The 22,807-nt window shown below is 29.5% G+C and overlaps 1 protein-coding gene across 2 annotated transcripts in view; it reads right to left on the reverse strand.

Moving 5' to 3' along the window:
* Positions 1 to 237: 237 nt before the first annotated feature.
* The window catches only part of LOC142329587 (nucleobindin-2-like), a 44,318-nt gene continuing 21,748 nt past the window's right edge, over positions 238 to 22,807 (reverse strand). The window contains exons 5-11 of one of the 2 annotated variants that reach the window (XM_075374294.1): positions 22,107 to 22,280; positions 19,431 to 19,533; positions 17,443 to 17,623; positions 11,662 to 11,818; positions 6,023 to 6,094; positions 3,269 to 3,893; positions 238 to 2,064 (exon numbers count right to left, since the gene is read on the reverse strand). In XM_075374294.1, the coding sequence (XP_075230409.1) occupies positions 2,042 to 2,064; positions 3,269 to 3,893; positions 6,023 to 6,094; positions 11,662 to 11,818; positions 17,443 to 17,623; positions 19,431 to 19,533; positions 22,107 to 22,280 (1,335 nt within the window). In that variant the 3' untranslated portion in view covers positions 238 to 2,041. Of the gene's footprint in view, positions 2,065 to 2,085; positions 3,894 to 6,022; positions 6,095 to 11,661; positions 11,819 to 17,442; positions 17,624 to 19,430; positions 19,534 to 22,106; positions 22,281 to 22,807 lie in introns of those variants that run through there. The other variant, XM_075374293.1, reaches the window with a different exon arrangement.

Genomic DNA, 22,807 nt, shown 5'->3' on the forward strand with positions numbered 1-22,807 from the left:
CAAGGGAAAGAAGAAAGAAGAAGAAAGCTGTGTTTATTATAGGTTAAGTATTATAATTGTTCTCTAAATTGACTAATAAGGAATTTGAAAAAGTTATAAAATTGTGATAGAAATGAGCTGAACAAATCACAACCTCTATGAGCTGAACTTTGTTCAGCTCATTTCTATCACAATTGAGTCAATTGTGATAAAAATATTTTCTATGATTAACCATGATTACAAAAATAAATAAATACAACCATTTTAAAGATATTTATTTAGATATTTTAGTTAAATAAGTTAATTTATTTAGATATTTTAGTTAAATAAGTTAAAATACAAAAGAAAACAAAAACAAAACTTTGATCATTTAATGTTAAGCTATTGAAATAGCTATAATCTTGTATAACTTGATGTAAATATAATTACTAAAGGTAACAATAAATTTTAATATTAAATGCTAAGGTCGTTCAACATAACTCACTTGAGGTAAATATTACTAAAACTAACAATAAATTTTAAGTCTGTAAAGTTGAAAGCCTTAGCTTTAAAAAGTTAATTTTGCTATAGTAAATAGCAAAATGATTGTGAAATTCCAGGAATTCTGGCAATTAAGGAACCAAACCAAAAAGAAACCCAGTAAACAGAAAAAATGGGTTGGACATGAGGAATGTCACACTGTCTGACCTGCTTGGTTAAGCATACAGAATGGCCTGGCAGAGTCAAGTTATATTCCATAAATAAAAAAAATTTATTTTATGTAGCAACTATTACTTTATATGAGCAAATACTTTACTTAATATCAGCATATTTATGTCCAAAATAATGGCAAAGAAATTCAAGGTTCAAAGAAAAAAGTGTGACACCTGTTTATGGTTAAGAAGTATTGATTTGATTATTTGCTACCAGCAGATAACTACAGTTATCAGTGCTAATTTAAATTTGTTCTAAACATACAAATAAATATGTACATTCTTTTTTCTAGAATAAAAAAATTTATTTTAATAAACTGTTTAAAAAATGAAAGTAATTTAAGAACTAATCATCATATAAATCTATCAAAGATAAAAATTTATAGGAAAAAATATATAAAAGAAAAAAGATTACATTTTAATATTGATATATTTATATATATAAATAGAAAAGTAAAAATTTGATTGATAGAGAGCACTCGTGGAATGTTTAATCAATGACAACTAAAACCATAGCTATTAATAATACAAACTTGCCTTTTACAAACAATGCAATTCTTATTTACAAATGCTTTAAAGGAATGTTAATAAGAATGATGTAAAATAAAAAAAATAATGTACAATTTTTTTAAGAAGCTGAATTTTGGTACAAAATTCGGCTTGCGAGTGATAAAATAAGCTATTGGAATATTTAGGCAACATAATTATAATGACATGTTGGTTTCGGCTTCCCAACAAAATATAAGATATTGCGAGTAACTGATAAAATAAGCTATTGGAATATTTAGGCAACATAATTATAATGACATGTTAAGAGTAAGAGAAAAGCCATGTGATATGATTTCAGAAAAAAGTTTTATATATTAAAATCTTATCATGAACTGAACCTATTTTATAGTACCAAAATATAAAAGTTTGTGCAATTTGGTTAATACATAGTTGTAATTACCTTTATAATAGTAAAATTTGTGCTACATACTTCAAATTAAAGAATTTAAAATAATTATACATTTAATTTTATTAGAACTCAAAAGTTTGAGAAACTTAGAGTAATTAACCTTTTATTACCAATATCATCATTTTACTTATAGATACATATGTACGACCATTTCAAAGCAACCATTTCATAACACAATCGTAGGTTTTTACATCAAAATAAATCACTCATGTATATTATATAATGTTACATATAATTATTATTAATCACAGCATTATAAAGGACTAACTACTACAAACAAGATTTGCTATAAACAAAAATTATGCATAATCTAAATAAATAATTAGTATTTTTATTATTCAGATTTTTAATTAAAAACCCATACGTAATCTCTATTCCTGCTTACCCAGGGGGATGCATTATCTGGTATGGTTTATCGTTGGGGTTGTTCAGAACCTATTTAAAAAAAACCAAAAAAATTAATATACTAAAAACTATTTAATTAAAAATAATTTAATTTACACAACTTTGTGTGCAGAATTAATGGTATTTTTTTTTATTCATAACAATTACATTTTTATTTCAAGGTATGAATAAAGTACATTTTTATTTCAAGGTATGAATAAAGTACTTCTTCAATAATTTGTATTGATAGCCCTCATAATTTATACTTTTTAATTAAAAATAATTTAATTTACACAACTTTGTGCAGAATTAATGGTATTTTTTTTTACTTTTTTATTCATAACAATTACATTTTTATTTCAAGGTATGAATAAAGTACTTCTTAAATAATTTGTATTATTAATTTGTATTAAATAATTTGCCCTCATAATTTATATAAACAGTTATTGCTTTTCCTTGTAATAACAAAAACACTAAAGTGCATAATCAAGTGAACAGAGAATGTTACGTATATATTTTAGCTTTTAACATATTTAACAAACCATTTTCACAAGCATTTATTTTAAAAATAAATGACAACTTTTAATTGTTAAAAAAAATTATTTTATTATTATAAATTTCTCGAGTAAAAACCAACTATAATGCATAAAGAATGATGCATAGGTAAAAAAGTATATTTTACAGAAATAACCAAACTGCAAGAGCTGTATGTGCAATTATCAAATAACTCATGATTGAAATGACATTTGTGGTATATAATCTTCTTATATAGCTTGCTTTTCAAATTTACTTACCTACCTTAGCCAAAGTTCATATATGTTCTTGGCATAGATACTTGATTTGAGATCATTAAATATTTAAGTGGAAATATTTCAACGCTGAATTTTAAACGAAACAGAATTAACTACTGGTTAATTTTCTCAATCAATTTAGTTTCACTGCAAATCAAAACATAGAACAGTATGACAAATTCTGAACATTCAAAATACACAACAGAAGTACATCCCAAACAGAAATCATACTTATGATACTTATGTATTTCAAGGATATTTATAATTATGAAACAATATGAGTATCTAATATCTTTATCATTATTTAACAATTTTTATCATTAATTACTTTATGAAAATTAATGTAAAAACAAAATTAAAAAAAGTAAATAAAAAAGGTATATGTTAGTTCATATATTTACAATAGAAATTATCTATTTCTCTGACTCTTGTTTATGAAGATCGTAGTGGTTGTTTAGGCATACCTGATCGAAAACGAACTGTAGGTTCAGCATTTTTATCATGAGCTTGTGGTTGTTGCTGCTGCTGGACTGGTTGTTGCTGCTGCTGGACTGGTTGTTGTTGTTGATGCTGTTGTTGTTGATGCTGATTTGGTATAGAATTTGCTCCTCCAAATTGCTGTTGCTGTTTATTATCGACATTTACTTGTGGTAGTGGGACAGCTTGCATGTTAGGATGTTGTGGTGCTTGTCCTCCAGCAACAGGTTGTGGTGGTGCTTGTCCTCCAGCAACAGGTTGCGGTGGTGCTTGTCCTGCTACAGGTTGCAGTACTGGTTGTTCATTAACGGGTTGTTGATGCCCTTGTTGTTGTACATTAGATGGAGGTAAATGAACAGAAGCAGACGGTGGAGGAATATGTTGCACATGTTGTTGCTCAGCTAGAACTGGATTCGCACCAGTTTCCTGATGTTGTTGTTGTTGTTGTTGTGGCTGATATTGTGGATAACCTTGCTGCTGCTGATGATGATATTGTGGCTGAGCGTATTGTTGCTGTGGGTGCTGTTGATAAGCAGTATTTGGGTACTGGGCAGCATACTGCCCTTGTGGAACATACTGTTGAGCTCCTGGTCCCATTTGTTGATATTGATACTAAAAAAAAAAAAAAATTGGAAAGTATTATCACTTAATTACAGAATGCTAAAAGAGATCACGTGGGATGCTCTTATTCCACTCGTACACTTTCTGAAGCTGCACAGACAGGTCTATGCATCACTAGTCATACAATTATTCAGCAACTGTTGAAGCAATTTTAATAATTTTTTCATTTTGTGGGTAATTTTAATATGGGTAATTTTAATACTTTCAGCCACTAGGATGCATTTTTCACCTCTTTAAATTGCATTTAATGACGTAGTGGTATATCAAATTTTATCACTTTTGCAAACATAATTATTTATATAATGGACTAAATTTTGCAAAGAGCTATTGCAAAAAATGCCTTTTTAAGGTGTTTTAATCCTTTTTTAAGGATTTAGTTTTTCCCGATAAAAAATGTTCAAGGGCTTGTTTTACAAGTACTTTAATTGTATAAAAACTTCTCTGATTGAAGTAACATGATTGCTACATTACTTTTCAATTAATGTGGAAGCAATAAACTAAAAAAACTTTAATTGATTCTGTGCGATCTTTTTTAACATAAAGCAGTTTTTTAAAAAATTTTATTTAACTCGCTTTAGGAATAATGAAATCTTGCAACTGCTATATCTTTTGATCTATCGTATGAAAATCAATGAAATTTGGTACACGTATGTAACTTCGATGACAATACAGCACTACGGTGTCGGAATTTGATATGACCCACCCCCACGCGCTACCCCTATGCTAAATTCATGCATTTGGTTGAAAATTTTTTTATTTCTCATGAACTATCGTATGAAAATGATTGAAATTTGGTACACATATGTAACTTTGATGTGTAAAAATAAATATTTTTACTTCTTTTAGATTTAAAAAAAAAATATTTTTTTTAAAAAGCTTTTATTTAACTAATATAAATCCATTAATAAAAAAAGAAAACAAATTAGAAAAACCCTCTAAAAAGTAAAAAATATAATATATTAACAAATACAAAAATGCACTGAAAAGTAAAAAATAAATTATATAAATAACCAATAAATAAATGTAATAATTATTAAATTTTAAAATTAAAAGTAATGAAAATATTTAGTGGCAGTTTTTATAACAATGTTTTCGAATAAGTATTTATAGACATTTGCTGTATTTTAAAATATATTTTTTGTTTAATGAGGTTGTTTAGTATATGTATATAATTTATTTATCTGTAATAAAATAACTCAAATTCTTTGATGGTTCAAATTTGCACCGAGATGATGACACCTTAAGGGTTAATAAGATTAAAAATAAAAATTAAATTTAGAAATCTTGCACAAAGTTATTATATTTTGTCGGTAATCTGAAAAATGATTAATTATTATAATTGTAATCGTAATTATGAATTCATTAAATAAAAATTCATAATTAATTAAAATGAAACTTTTAGCGGAAAGAGTGCGTTCAATTTGGCTTAGATTACAAGCAGAATTCAAAGATGAACTTTCGCTAGTCAATCTCAACTGGAGAGGTTCCAGCAGACCTTTTCACCTCCTCGCGTCGTTATTGAAAATGAAAATTAATTGTAAAAATAAATGTTGTGTTGTTTTAAAAATTATAAAAACTGCACCACGCTTTTATTTAAATAAATATTTTCACTACTTTTAATTATTACATTATATTTGTTAATATATTATATTTTTTTGCTTAAAATTCTAAATTTGATTTAATTCTTATTTTTTACTTTTTAGAGGGTTTTTATAATTTGTTTCCTTTTTTTATTAATGCTAATATTAATATTAGTTAAATAAATGCTTTTTTAAAAAATAATTTTTTATATTTAATCAAATATATTTTTGTAATTTTTTTGTATTTTTTTTTATTTCTCTGTGTCTAGGCCTATTACTACTACTTCTTTTTGCTATATTCTAATTTTAATTATTTTTCTAATAAAAAATTAACAAAAACATTAAAAGTATTCCTTTTGAATCTTTCGTGTAACCATATTCAATTTTTTTAACTTTTTAACAATGCGGCTTCCAGGTGGATTCATTCATTTCTGCATTTTATCTATCTATGGTTAACATTTGGAACATCTTTGATTAAGATGACCATGTGAAATTTTGTTCAGATCAAATTACTGTAATAAAATAATAATAGAAACAAACCTGTTGAGGTGGAATTCCTGGATGTCCTTGATATCCTGGATGCCCTTGGTAACCTGGAGGATGAGGTGGAAGCTAAATGGAAAAAATTAGAATCAGTAATATTTTTTGTTTTAGAATTTATTTTAATAATTTAAAAATACCTATATAAAATTACACTAAAATAGAAAAATGTTTTGACTTACACTAGGAAATAATAAATAATTTTAATTTAAAAATTTTATCAAGTGTCTCAATGAAAGAGATGGAATTTTTATACTCCCATAATTTGTTGCTGACAGTTTTTATAATTAATAATAGTAATAAACAAACATGACACTTTTATTGAACTAAATTATAACAATAAACAAAATAAATAAAACATTACTCCCACATCTAACCAAAACCATATTGATAGGATTCAAAAAAATAAAGAATTGAAATATCAACATATCAAATAATATCTACATAATTTATTATACATATTCCAAACGAAGTTACAGTAAATCAACGTATGAAATAATATCTACACAATTTATTTAGTGGCCTATAAGTCTGTCTCTCTTTTAGCTATATTTTTTCTATAGCTTTTACATTTTTCCAAATGCTTCTTTGCTTTTCCAAATGCATCAATTTGCCACAATACAATGTTAGCAAATTATATTTCCAACTGTGAAAGCTTGTTTCACCTGTGCTATTCAACTCTTGCTTTATCCATCTTTTAATAACTGTAATTCCCAAATAACAAAATTCTTCTACCTCCATAGTCTTTTCTGGTAGTTCTGGTGACTTCATTTGTTTTTTCTATATCTCTTTTACTCTCGGCTAGAATTACTATACCATCAGCAAATTGTAGCATCTTTACCTTTTCACCTTGCACTGTTACTCTGGATCAAAATTGTTCTTTAAAATCATTAAAATCTATGTAAAAATTAAAAAGTTACTGGTTCTTTCTTATGCTCTTCGATTATTATTGTTGCAGTTTGGTTTCTGTAAATGTTAGTAATCTATACTTTAACCCTAAACTTTTTAAAATGCTGAACACTTTATTCCAGACTACATTATCATCAAATGCCTTTTTATAAATGCCATGGTTTGTTTTTCTTTACTCTTCCTTCTACTACTAATCAGAGCGCTAAAATTGCTTCCCTTATCCTACGCTTTTGCTGAAACCAAACTGGTCTCCTAACAAATTCTCAAATTGTCCCAAATTCTTCACATTTTTCTGTTCCTAAATGTATACCTGCTTTCTTTGATTTCTAATTTATTTCCTACATATAACTCATTATGATCATTCCTCTTTCTACTTCTGAACACTTTTCTTTCGCTAATTTGATCTTTAGAGTATTTCTTAATTATTGGTTATTCCTTTTACAATCTTCATCACTAGCATTCTTATACTTTCTACATCCATCAGCTGCAATTATCTTCTGATATCCAAGTCTACTAGTTCTCTTTGTTATGCCTAAGTTTGCTTCTGCTGATTTAATACATCCATCAGCTGCAATTATCTTCTGATATCCAAGTCTACTAGTTCTCTTTGTTATGCCTAAGTTTGCCTTTGCTGATTTAAAAATTTCCTTTTTAACATTCTCCCATTCTTCTACAGGGTCCGGCATATAAACCTGACGATTTTGAGGGATAATAATTAAACTGTGTTTCATACTATTAAAACATTTAATATATCAAATTAAGATCAATTTTTGCTTGTAAAATGTAAATGTGCAATTCACATTTATAGTGAATTACTTATATCGATTTTTTTTATTTCAATATTATGTCTCACATACTCACTTAACCTCATTCTAAAATTTGTGCTCGTTCAATCATCACTTGTGGAACTGCTTCAATTTCTTGTTGAATGGCCTCCTTGAGTTCTGCAATTGACTGTGGTTGACTACTGAAGACTTTATGTTTGAGATACCCCCACAGAAAAAAATCACAAACAGCCAGATCAGTTGAATGCACTGGCCAAGGGATGTCGCCAAATCAGGAAACCAAACGTCCAGGAAAGGTTTCTCGCAGAACATCCATTGCGATTCTCGCCGTATGGGCAGTGGCACCATCCTGTTGAAACCAAATTTCATGTCCTTGAAAGTCATTCGGTTTCGGTCGCAGAAATTCATTCAACATGTTTACGTATCAATGAGATGTTACTGTTACTTTGCGATTTAACTCCTCAAAAAAATATGAGCCAATTATACCGAACTTTGAAACCACACACCACACTGTAAGATATTGACTATGAAGTGGTTTTTACAAGCCCAATAACAGTAATTTTGTTTATTTACAATTCCTGACAGATGAAAATGTGCCTCGTCACTTAAAAGAATAATGGCATCCTGGTGGACATTTTCGAGGATGACCTCGCAAGCTGCTTTGCGAGACGCCCATCATTTGCATTAAGTTGCTGCACTAACATCATCTTATAAGGATGGAATTTCAGGTCGGCATGAAGAATTCGTCATACACTTAGATCAGAAATGGCTAGCGCAGCAGCATGTCTCGCTGCTGAACGTCGTGGAGACCACGTAACAGCTAACCTTACAGCGTTAATGTTTTCAGGCGTTCTCACAGTCCGTTTCGTCCTGTTTGTTTCATTTTTAAAGCAGACGATATGTTCCTAAAAATCTTCACCCACAACAATATCGTATTCCTGCTAGGAACAGACGCGTGTCAATTTAAATTGAAATGTCTGCGAAATAAACGCTGTGTTACAATAACAGTATTTTTAAAATAGGCTTCAATCACAAATGCTCATTCACCTGACCACGACATACTGGCTACTGAAATAGCATGAATAGACCTGTCAATGTACAACACTCCTGCCTTCTCATTGACAGTGGTGCCAACATAACAATTACTACAAAATCATCAGATTTATATGCCAGACCCTGTATATTTTCTACCTTAAGTTTTTGATCAGACCTCTTGCGATCTCCTCCTCAAAAAAATCTTTACTCTTCTTCCTCAAGCTTCACTAAATTCCACAGATTTATCTGACACCTTTTGTTTAGGTTTTTAAACCCCAATCTACATTTCATTATTCGTTTCAATGTCTGCTCCTGGATATGCTTTGCAGTCGATGAGTTGATGTCTAAATTTTTGCGTAACCATGATATAATCTTGCAGCTTGCCTGGCTTTTTCAAAGTGTACTTTCTTCAATAAGTCGGTCCCCTCTTTCATTCCTTACTATAATATCTGAATTGTTAACTGCTTTATCAATTTCTTTGTGTATATATATAGATATATAGATGTTAATTAACAATATCGGCTTAGGTTTTGATTTTATCTTTTTGCTAAGCTTTTTGAAATTCTCTATTTTCTTCCTATCTTCTTGTTCATTTTGAAACCTACTCCTGCCTGCCCTTATTTGATGCTGAGTTAATTATTCTAAAATCACCTGACCAAAAGTCGTTTTCTTCTTCCCACCGAACCTTGCTAATTCCTACTACATCTACATTTAATCTACCCATTTTCCCTCTTTAATTTTCTAATCTACCAACCTTTTTTAAACTTCTTCCATGCTGAAGACTCATAGAATGTTATTTTTTAATTTTCTGGAGACCCCTTCCTTGGAAGCCCCCCATCCAGAGGATCCGAATGGGGGACTAGTTTACCTATGGAATAGGAGGAAGGCTGTTACATGAAAATGCAGAGAGCTACATTTTCTAGTAAAAAAAACAACTGTAGTTTTCCATTGCTTTCAGCTAAGTCAGAAGTGATTGATATGACTGTTAAGTCCTCCTGACCTGTGCCCTTAACAAGTACTGAAAGAGCTGTTGCCCTCTTTCAGGAATCATTCCTCAGGCTGGCTCTCTACAGATATCTCTCTGTTAAGGTTGCACCTTTGGTCCAGCTACTCTGTATCACTGAGCACAAGCTCCCTCACCATTGGCAAGGTCTCATGATCCATAGAGGGAGAAAAAAATTATACATAAGAGGTGAGTGATCAGAAAGTTTTAAGATTGGGCTTATAATTTCAAAATGACAGTACTTACAGGCTATTGTGATAGATCTCCTCTAAAGTACTCCCCTTTTGACTGAACACAGACTCCAATGGTTTTTCCACTTAAGCATTTCTGGGAATTTTTTTTAAAGAGATTTAACCCTTACGTTCTGCTACTTTGGAGTGGGATGTGCTAAAACTGTCAAGCATTTTCATTCTGGCATGCAGAGGTGTTATTGAAACCTTGTATATCATGCTGTTGTCAATTTATACTTTTTTTTACTTAAAAATGTTCACTATACCTAATTTGAAGAAAAATCACCAATGTTCATAAAATCTACAAAAATTCCTGTACTTGTCAAAATATTCATAAATATAATCGTCAGTAAGTCTTCCACTTGGGTTCGGTGTTGGCTCCATTTCAGAAAAAATACATAAAAATGAACAATAACAAACAAAAATCAAACCCTAAAATTAATAAAAAAATATTAATTAAATTAAATATGGAAACAATTACTAAACAAAATTAAGGTTATATATTACAAAATAAATGAGTGCAAACAAGTATTAGGTTATGTGCAATGCAGAAGAATGTGATTTTCAGAAACTGGTAACATGACTTTCATTCAATATCAATAATTTGTTGAAACAGTCACCTAAAACTGAATACTATCGATGTACATGTAGAATTAAACATATAGAACCAATATACAACATTCCAGCACAATCTAGCTACAATTTTAATAAATTAGACTAAACAGAGTACTGATAGATCAGTACCTTGACAGTTTTAGCGCTAATTATGGGTAATGATAGATCGTTACCCTGATATTCAAAGAGTAAAGAACCCTCTCCGTATTTGCATAATGAGTCGAATCAGTCACCTTTCAGCAAAAATTCCAATTTATGAATCAAGTTTGCAGGGACTAAATCAGGGGAGCAAGGGATTGAGGAAGCACATGAATTTGAAATTTAGCCAAAAATTCAATGATCAAGAATGTACAATGAGCCAGTGCACTGTTGTGGTGGAAGACCAAATTCTTGACTCACTAGAGTGCAAGCCTTTTCTTCTGCATGTTTTCGTGGAAATGTGGACAGACACTTTTATGGGCCTCATGGTCAACTGCCTGCTCCCTTGAAGCAAATTCATGATGTATGATACCCAAAGAATTGAAGAAAACCACCAACATTGTCTTCATATTCAACCTATTTTTTGTGCTTTTTTTGATCGTGAAGAATTTGGGCCCTTCCACTGTCATGATTGTGCCTTTGTTTTCACGGATCTGTGTGACACATGTTAAAATATTTGGTTAAAATTGACTGAATCAGTTTAAAACTGAAAAATTTTAATTCAGTTCAACATCCATATCCCTAATTGTAAGTATATGGTTGTCAGAGCACACTAAAGCGTTAATTTTCACAATGTTTTTGTTGGTTTTTAAAGTGGAAGGCCGGCTGGACTGGGAATTATCTTCAATTGATTCGTGGCTATCTTTGACTCTGTTGAACCACATAAAATCTAATGATCGATCTGATATTTATCCCCAAAAGCTTTTCAGAGTCCAGTAGTCTCTGAAGCTGATTTTTTAGCCACATCTGCAGGCAAACCTATCCCCTCCTATTGAGTAGTGCTGGCACCTGTCTTAAAACTTTCTTATCACACGTTTAAAATTGCAAAAACATTTATAATTTTAATATTCTACATATACTCACTCTTCCTGCTTTAATTAGCCTTTGAATTTCTTCTTGTCTTCTTCGCTCAAATTCAGCATATTCTTCAGGAGTATAAACCTGTTGTTGATCAAGTGTTTCCCAGCCTTGATCTCTTTCAAATTCTGGTTTCTTGGTTTGATAAAGGAATTCTTCAAAACTACATACAAACAGATCTATATTAATTATTTAAAATAAAAAACATTCAATTTTAACATACATTAAGAAATCTTGCCTGATTATTAACATTTTACTTTCTATATTCAGAATCTGCCTTTAAAATTTTTTTTTAAATTTTATGATTTTTCTATAAATTGATCTAATCAAGAAAGTTTATAAACATAAAAATTCTCATTTAACAAATTCATTCAAATTATGTTATGTTACATGTTTATGTTCATATTGGAATTCTATTTTATTAATTTTTCAACATCCTTAGTGCTTCATTCTAACATTCAAAAGGCTTTACAACAACCAGATAATTAACATCAACATCATGTAATCCTTCAGCCCTTACCTTGTGCATAACAAACATAGTTTATGTTTTTCAACAATAGCCAACTTGTTTATAGCATTTTCTATAAACAACATCAGAACATAATTTTTTTCATCAGTATTTAATATTATTAACAGGAAATAAGTAGTACAGTGTAGTCATTCATGTACCTTTTATAAACATTTAAAGTTAAAATTAAGTGTGAAAATGACATGTAATGATGTGGCCATTAGTTATTTAAGTGTTACTGAAATGATGCAAAATAGAAAAAATATGGTCAACATAATTTCAAGTGCTTGAGCCTTATTTTTGCAACATCTGGTGAGAATCAATAATAGAATTCATGATTAAACTACATACACTGTTATTAATAATATGTCTCCTGTTACTGATTTTTCTTCTTTTCTAATTCTTTTTTGCTGTTTAGCCTCCGGTAACTACCGTTTAGATAATTCTTCAGAGGATGAATGAGGATGATATGTATGAGTGTAAATGAAGTGTAGTCTTGTACATTCTCAGTTCGACCATTCCTGAGATGTGTGGTTAATTGAAACCCAACTACCAAAGAACACCGGTATCCACGATCTTCTTTTCTAATTCAGATACATTAAAAATACGGATATTGCAATTACTTATAAAATTCATTTTTTTACATTTGCTGGTTTTGTTTTTCCCTGTTTAGTATTTTCACAGAAATCTTTGCTTTATCAGAACAAGTTTTAGTAATAAAACTTTTAAAATATTAAAATTACACAGAGGAAGGCATGCATATCAGTAATTGATATAAAAAGTATTAAAATATTGATAACATACTAAATGTGGAATAAAGGAAAGAGCAGAGTAAAAAATTAATTCTATAAGCATGATTTAATTGTCACTATAAGTTACAATACTTTTTCCTTTAAGTATAAAAATACAACCAAAATCAAATTTTTCATCCAGTTTATGTTCAGAACAAACAATTGAAAACTAAAAATAAAATATTTACTTTCGTTTGCAATGACAGAATCTAACCAACAAAAAGGTTAAATAGGCAAAAATTGCAATAAAGTGATAACATGCAAAAACAAAAACACACTTCTTTTTAACATTACAATTAGAAAACATTTCTATTAAAGAACTTATTAATTCAAACTATAATATAAGCAATAATGGAAAAGGGCGGCAAACCTACTTTTAAAAATGTAAGGAGAGCAATCATTAGAAAAAAAAGCTGCTAGTACCAAATATAGTTAGAAAAATTAGAAAGAAATTCTTGAAAATATTTGTGTGGAGAAGTAGTGCTTTATGAGAGTAAAACATAGGCAACAGCTAAAACAGAAGGGAAATGAATAGATTTGTCTTTCAAATGTAGCAGTACCAAAGGATGTTTATACAAAATTATGTGGGTCGATAAAATTTTAAATGAAAAGGTTTGCTAAACAGGAGTGAAGAGAAATTTGTACCAGACTCTTGTAAAAGCATAAACTAGATTGGTGGGCAAAAATCAATTATTTCCCCATTTTATTTATTTTAAGATATAAAAAATAAATAAAATAATAATTTTTAATTAATTTGGTGATAGAGGAATGTGTAGAAATTAAAAAGCCATAGAGGAAAACAAAGATTGTGATATTTTAGGTATCCAAACCAAAAATTGCTTCATTGAAGTGAAAAATTAAATTTATTATCTACTAAAGTCTGCATGAGTACAACATTTTCATTTTCAGGGTTGGTGCCAGTTTTCAAAAATAAAATCTAACTGGTTTTTTGTATCTTGTGAGTGGCAAGCATGAATTTCAAACTAAAATAAAGCAATGTGTGTCCTACAGTATTAGCAAAAATGAAAGATTAGTGAAGTGATAGTTATTTCAAGAAAAATTTCCAGATACTCTTGCCAACAAAACACACTATCTACAAGTAAAAGAGATCATTGGAAGCAAACATGATTTACTGAGACCTAAACGGCTGCATTTGATAAGATATAATAACTATCTCTCAATCTGTTATTCAAAGCCCTCTGAAATCTATGCAAAAAAGATAAACTGAATTTGATACTTCATACAGCAATCTGCATCATATTCTAAAATCATCATGAAATCTTATTGACCATATCTGTTATAAAATTTGGTAGATGATTTAATGAAATGTGAAGAATTTTCATAACTATTTCTAATCTGCTGTGAGCCAGAAACAGATTTTCAAAACCATATTTTTTTGACAGATGTAGCTTCCTTTTAATGGTTGTAGTGTTACCTGCAGTTAAAAAATAGCCCATTATTTGAGAACAAGATGGAGGTACTCAAAATTACATTTGTGTATGGATATGGAAATCACTCAACAACAGTTTTACTTAATAGGCACAACAGTGGGGTATAACAAATTGGTTTGAAAGTTGTAATGTGATCTCATTCCACTTGACTTTTAAAAAATATTGTTTTTAATAAAGTCTAAAAACTTGATTTAATAAGAATCATTGAAACACAAAGTGCTCAAAAAGTGATGCAATTTTATGGAAGAATGTTTACTTTTTTTGTTGTGGGTTTCATCATGTAAGTCTTCAGAGACTATTCATTGTCTCCCAAAACATTAGATGTGCCAGTTATGTCCAGACCCAGAATGCCTTCACAGAAAAGAATGGTATTGATGCAGCCAAAAGTGGTACACTGAAAGTGCTAATATCAGAAAAGTTGATGGACATGCAAGCTGCATATTTTGTTAGTCCAAGAAGTATGTGTGTAATCTACCTAGTCAGTCTGGTCTATCAATTGGTAGTGCTCACATAACATTGCGCAAAGATGCATCCATACAGAATTTGTGTTGTTCATGGAGATGTTAACGGCAGAAACTGGGAAACGTGTAGCTTCCTGTCAGTGGTTCATGTCACCTGCAATGCCAGACAGAAGAAGAACTCTATCATTGGTTTCAGTCTGACGAGGCATGTTTCCATCTTGAAGGATATGTGAATGCACAGAATTCACATATTTGGTGTGCAGAAAATTCACATCAGCTGCATAATTCTCTTCTGCATATACAAAAAGTGGGTGTTTGGTGTGCAATGTCATGCGGGCAAATCTTCATGACAATCTTTCACGACTCAGTGTCGTTTAATTTCTCAACAAACATTACAACATGTCTTTAAAAGCAAACAATCATACTCAATTACGGAGGCTACTTTCAACTATTGTAACTTACTCATTTTCCTATAAGGTTGCGTCACTTTTTCAAAATCTGTAGAACTTGACAATTTAAATAACAATTATTTATGCTTCTTATTGTGAACATTGTAAAACATTATACAAAGTAAATTAGACTTTTTTAGCAGCTTCTAGAGGTTATAAATTCAGTAACAAAAACAAAAATATTCTAATTTTATTAATAAATGAAAGTTGTTTTTTTTTTTATTTAGGTATATTTTCTCAGTAAGGCATCTTTTAGGATGCTGTTTACAAATCATATCATATGAATAATTAATTTACTTACACTTAAAGAAATTCAATGAGTAAAATATTCATATTGAATAATAATAAATAAAAATAACTTGACACATATTTTTATAGTGATAAGAAATTTTTTTTTTTTTTTTGTCTTCAGTCATTTGACTGGTTTGATGCAGCTCTCCAAGATTCCCTATCTAGTGCTAGTCGTTTCATTTCAGTATACCCTCTACATCCTACATCCCCAACAATTTGTTTTACATACTCCAAACGTGGCCTGCCTACACAATTTTTCCCTTCTACCTGTCCTTCCAATATTAAAGCGACTATTAAGAAATGTAAGAAATGATAAGAAATGTAGTACTTTATTATAAAAATTAAAATTCTTTAATATCTTTCATGGTCTTTATGCTTGATCTTCAATATCTTAAGATCTTCAATATTATAATTGATTTTCTCTATAATTGTAAGTGAATCCAAATATAATAAAAAGTAATCTGTTTTATTTTAATTCCTGGAAGAAATGATTCATACTAATTTGGATGCTTAATTCACAACGTAGATAATTTAAGACTTTTGGATAACAAAGATTAATTAAAGATCAACATGAAACAATATCTTATTTTTATTTCAACTTTTCACATACTATTTGAAATTATTAATAAAAGCATACAAAGAAGATATGAGGATCATTCAATAATTAAAGACAAAACAGCAACAGCAGAAAAACTATTTAATAGAGTAAACTGAAACTGTCTGATGTTCAACCTGGCATCCCAACATAAAATATCAGCTATTCTAAAAGAATTACCATTATTATAACCTTTTTTATTTATTTAAAAATGTTGGCTCCGCTTCCAACATGCACCATGGAAGAAAAGTATAGTGTAAGATTTTTACTTGCTGATGTTAAAATGGTGTGGTATAAAAAATGTATAAACTATATAAATTTTTTTAAGTGGATTAACGGTTTATGCCAGAGAGAACATGTGTCACTGATTTTCACTGTAGTGGAAATTTAGATTGATGCTTTGCAAAATCACATTAATGATCTAATTCAGAAGGACAGACACATAAAAATTTGGAAAACTTGTACTATGAGCATTGGCATTGTCCATTTCATTATCCATAACCTAAACTACTGCAAAACATGTTCAAGGTTTTGAGATGGTCCACTCGAAATCACAATGAAACCTAAATCCAAAATTGTATACAACTTAAAACAATGGTATTTAGGTAAAGATAAAGCTTTTTAGATCACATAATTACTCATGATGAAACTTGGATTTATCATTTTGAACTGAAACTACAAAGTTTACCACCAGGAAAAAATTCAAAATCTATATGTCGGCTGGTAAAGTGTTGCTAACAGTGTTTTGGGACTACTCGTATAAAGGCCCAACTTATTGCAGTTATTTGGAAGAATAACAAAAAATCATCATAGTAGGAAAAGAAAATTCTGGTTAGTTCTCAAAAGGCATAATATTCTCAAAAGACATCATATTGCCCATCCCATTCTGTTCAAAAGATGAGAGAAGCTATTCAAAAGTTGGGTCGGGAGGTGTTTTCATATCCACTTTAAAGTACTGAACTCACACAGTTGTTTTGGTCTTCTCACTACACCACCAAATTCAGGAATAATGCGCGGGTCAAGAATACAGTATAAAAATTGATCAGGCACCAAAATGAAAAATTCTTCACTACTGGAATAAGAAAGTTCAGAGTAAGATGGGACAAATGCCTAAAAGTAGTTGGGGATTATGTTGAAAAAAGCAATAGTTTTATTGTCATTGAACAAGTGATAATTTTTCTACAGTTTTTTCTCTCTTTAATTACTGAAAAACCCTCATATAAAATATAAGCAATAAAAACCTTATAAGCCCATCTCTGTTAGTATCAGTCTCTCTAAAAACATGTTCTCGCATCCTTTCCATTTCTTCTGCTCTTTCTTTCATATCATCTTCAGGAACACCAGCTTGATATAATTTATCTAATTCTTTCAGAAACAGTGCTTTCACTTCACCTTGATCCCAAAAACCATTTCCATCCAGATCTGTAACAATTTAAAGTCTATTACAATATTTCAGATCATTTCAAAAATAAAAGTATTCTATAAACTATTAAAGAAATGCTTATATACATAAAGATAGAAAGACAAAATATCTGAAACAGAATCTTTTAAATTTATCATTTGATACAAAGTTTATAGTGATTTAACTTTCATTTGATTTTATGATAAAAGTTATACAGCCTACATAACAAAGATACAGTTTTGCAAGTTTTGAATATGTTTATAATTTGTTTGGCGAGCAGTGGCATATGAGCTACACAAACTCTTAATTGTCTCTATCCAGTAACAGAGAAAGTTTCGGTCTGCAGACAGGAATACAGAAAGCACACCTTTATTTACAATTATAGTTAAGAACACTTGCCTCCATATTTCCTAATATATAGTTCTTAATATAAGTTCCTTATTTCCTAATATGTTATACATATATTACACTTCAGTAGCTAATCATAAATCTACTTCAATAAAACAAAGCTTGTTTTGATCTAGTCTTAACTATGCATAGTTTTAGTTCTATACAAGCTGCAGAGGCATGCCGTAGGCATGTCCTGTAGCTAGGCTCTCAGGGCGGGTTGCCCTGACTGGTGGCATCTTGGAATGCTATTATTAGGTGTCCAAAATTGATTACCTCTTGTTTTGAATGTTTTTTAATGATAAAAATTGATCAACAAAAAGTGAAAAAAGGGTTTGAAAGACTTACTAACTCAAAGAGTTACGAGAGCTGGAAGCTTAAATATAAATTAAATTAATTTATTATTTATGTTTATATTTAATTTACGAAACAAATTATCGAATAGGAAACTAACCTTCCAACAAAATATTGATTTATTTTTATCGAAAATAGTTGTGTTTAAGATCTGCTATGAAAATGAATGAATGAATTACAGTAGTAAAATTTATTAATTTATTTTATAATTATTATTACAGTTATTTATTGTTTATAAACATTTAAGAAAAAATCATATTATTTTTTGACGGGCAGTATGTTTGATCATGTAAGCTTGTTCTCATCTAAATGGTATGCACACACAGACAAAGACACATATATTTTTGCCCTTTAGTAGGGGGATTTAGCTATATTATGATCGTGGATGGTGACATTAATTTATGATTATTTTTATTTTTAACAATTGTTACCATATGTCCACTGTACACAAATTAACAATACCATACCAAATTAAACAAAACATATCTATAATCTCATAAGTCTTAACTCATCTGATATCAATAGAATATAATCTGTCAGCAAAATAATAAAAATATATTTTCAGAAAGTAAATATATACTTTCAGAAAGTAAGTATATATTTTCAGAACCACCCACAATGATTTACGCTCAGAGTTCTGATCTTAACTGACAAATTGTTTATTCCGACCACAAACTACTGCTGTGATGTTATGGCGCATCCAATTTTTATCCACTATCACTGAAAAACAAGCTGTAACCATAATTTATACATTATAAATATTTTTATAAGAGATGAAAAAATATATTCTAGTAATTAATTCTACCTGTTACTGTAAATGGGATTAAAAGTGGGAAAGATTTTTTTCAAATTACACAAGTAAATATATTTAGCTGTACATTAATTTTCTACACGTACTTTGGCTGTATTATATAAATAAAATAATATATAGCATATTTTATATATATAACATAAAGCACCATTCTTCTTAATACCTTTACATACTCAAAATTGTTTCATGTTATCAAAATACTTCTATTTAATTTGGAAAATGGATTAAAAGTTTAATTTTGTTATAAATAAATAATACTTCGTATTGACATTTACCATGTAAATAAAAAAATGTTTTAGGATCAAATTCTTGTTGACCCATCTGATCCTGTTTCTCCCAAACTTCTTCTAACTGTTGTTTACTACCTGGATGATGCAACTGAAAAAAAAATTGTGTTACAATTATACAAATCAGCATTCTCAAAATTAAATGCAAAAGTAAGTTTATTTTTATATGAAACTTAAATATTTTGATTATTTTTTCAGCTTGTAGTCAGATAATACATTTTTAAAATTTCAATTCTATAATAGGTATGATCTCTTCCTCACCAGTTCTATATTTCTGATAATCAGTGATAGTGGTTTGCAGTATTAATGATATTATAAATGAATCTGAATGGCTGTTGACAGAAATACTTTGGCATACTTTTATTGTTAAGGTTTGGTTATAGCAAAGAATCTATCCCAATTTAGGATTGCAATATCCAACAAAAAAAAATTCCAGCTATTTTCAGATAACAATAGGAGTAGGACAGAACAATACAAATATCTAAACAGCAAAGATAAATCAATCAGTTATCAAATTTCACTTCTCTGCCAATTCTAATGTAAATCCATTGGTCACTTTTAGAGTACTAACTTATCAGACTACCCCCAATCAGAGACAGTCCCTCTGTGGGTTGTTGGTCAATTTTATTTCTGTAACTTGTCCCAATTAGCATTGTGTCATGCTGCACCAGTAGAATAGCCATTTTTTTACCGGGGCAGCATGGAAATGTCCAAATAATCTGCTTCCTGTTCAGAATTGAACACAAAAATCCACTTTAGTAGTGCTATCAAATAAAGATAGACCTCTTATTGCTCCTAAATCTAATCTACATGGTATGGGTAACATTAGATGTCCATTAACATTAGATGCAAGCTACAAAGTATGTGAGATCATATTATTTTTAATATTTCAGTTTCTGTAAAACTAATTATCACACACCAGTATTATTATTAACAAATTTAATATAAATACACCAGTATTTATATTAAATTTGTTAATAATAATAAAGATAGCATATGAGTTTTATTATAACACTAAAGTTGAGGAATGGATTCAAGTAAATTTTCAAGAATGTTTTTATAAGATTTCCTTTTTTTACTAACTTAAAAAAAAAAATTATGAGCCTTTCATATTCCATTTTATCTAAAATTACTATTTATGCAGTTGTTTTTTTAATTTTTTTATATAGCTACTTTATAAATGTGTTCTTTAATATATAAAATAAAAAAAACATTGTAGTTCTTAACATAAAACATCTTTTGTTTTGGTTTGAATTTTTATCAACTGAAATACTATTTCTTCTTAATCATTTATATTGTCTTTTGAATATTCATTTACACTTTGCTAATAAACTCTGTGTTACTTTATGAATTCAGTAAACACAGTCCGTACAGAAATTTCCAGGACTGAGGCTATAAAAACAGATCTAGTGGTGCAATCTTGTGGGCGATTTTATAAATTGCTAAGAGAAGCCTTGTGAACAAAATCAAAGTTCATTCACTTTAGGTTAGTAGTTTGCAGATCTGTTCTATGAAGATATTTTTGATAAAACAAGCAAATCATGATGAAGCCAAGTCTTGTTTGCAGGTGTTCAAGTAAAGGAAGGAGGCTGGTAACCAGCTGTAGCAATGAAAACATCAAAGGTGTGTAAATTACTGAATGAGTCTACAGCTTGTGAATTGCTGCTGCTGCTCTCTATCAAACTATCCTGAAACATTTATTGGATTGAATTTGTCACATGCGACTGGATCTTAAAACCAAGGATTGGTTCCTGCTTAATGGCAACGTGTCAGCAGACACATTTTAAGACAATTTTTTGACAAATGACAGAGCTAGACTAACCTCCATACTCACCAGATATGGATTATTTATATTTCATATTCGCTGTAGTGACTATTTTGTATTAACTAAATCAAGATGCCCATGAAAAGGGAGTGGTACGTTGATAGATGCCTTAAGAGTGAAACAAGCAGACTGTATGTTTCTCTAACTTAACCATATGATTAGGGCACTTATTATCAGCTTTAATGCTAATATTGATTTTTTTATTTCAACCTGTTTTATTTATAAGCAAGAGGATATATTTCATTGCTATTTGTGTATGAATACACACAAAATTTTAATCCAAGATTGTAAATAATAAATAAGTTGGCAAAAAGATCTGATTTTTGTCCGTATATTCTATAGCCAGGGGACTGGCATAAGTTCTGTGTTCTGAATGCACAGACCCGCACTTTTGTGACGTGATTAAAAAAGTATAAAAATTTTTATTTGACTATAAATATAAAAGAAAATATAATAGGAAAAAATGTTAAATAAGCAGTATTAAGGGTCAAAGACCCCTGATATAAGAGCAGTGAAATTGTCTGTTCCACTGAAACTAGATAGCAAATTTTCTCCAAGTTTTTAGTTACAAACAGAAAAAACTAATCACAAATGAATGCCTAAAAAGGATGGCAGAAATCTCTTGAAATACTTTGTAAAATAAAGAAGTACATTTGTTTTTACAAAATCCAGCATTTTTTAAAAAAATATGTTGTTTAATTGTAACAATTCCAAATGATTCCTTGCAATTCAAGAAAGTATTTCAAAAGAAATTCTTACTTGAATTAAAGCCATTATTATGATTTATTTATATTTGAATTCTACACATTACAAATAAAAAAAAAACTAAGTAAATTTACTGGTTCATGTTTTTTATGCTTTTTCTTCAATTCTTCCAATTCCTCTTGGTATTTCTTTTTATGTTCTTCATCCATTGTTTTCATTTTTTCATGTTGTTCAAACTCTTTCTGCATTTCATACTGCTTGAATTCTTCTTTTCTTTTTCTGTCAGCTTCTTCTAAATCTTCAGTAACCTAAAGGAAACAGAAAATTATTTTTACTAGCACTATTATTGTTCAACATAATAAAACCATCAAATTAATCTAACTGGGATCTAATCTTAAGATTAATAAAAAAATGGATTAAGGGAGTATGTGTAGAAATTAGATTATATGAGAATTTTTGCTGATTTCAATGCAGTATCCCGTATCTATCCTAGTATCACAAGGTGTAGAATCTGTAATTTCTTTGATTCGTGATTGTAAAAGAGATCAGTCATCATCTTTTTGCGATGTACAACATGACATGATTAAGATAGTATGACAGCCAGAATTTTCATCCAATTTCCTTTGCTCTGCCGATTTTCCACTGAATACAGTAGTATTGTTTTAATATTGTTAATTTTTACTTGCAATTTTAGTGTTGATTATAATCACAACAAAATTCTAAAAGAGCATTTAATATTAAAATATGCTAGAAATATAATCTTTTTCATAACAAACAAAATTTTTCTTTGAACCTTCAATAGAATTATTATAACCCACCCACTTCATAACCCAAA

The sequence above is a fragment of the Lycorma delicatula genome, chromosome 8, assembly GCF_047948215.1.
Source record: "Lycorma delicatula isolate Av1 chromosome 8, ASM4794821v1, whole genome shotgun sequence".
Lineage (NCBI taxonomy): Eukaryota > Metazoa > Arthropoda > Insecta > Hemiptera > Fulgoridae > Lycorma > Lycorma delicatula.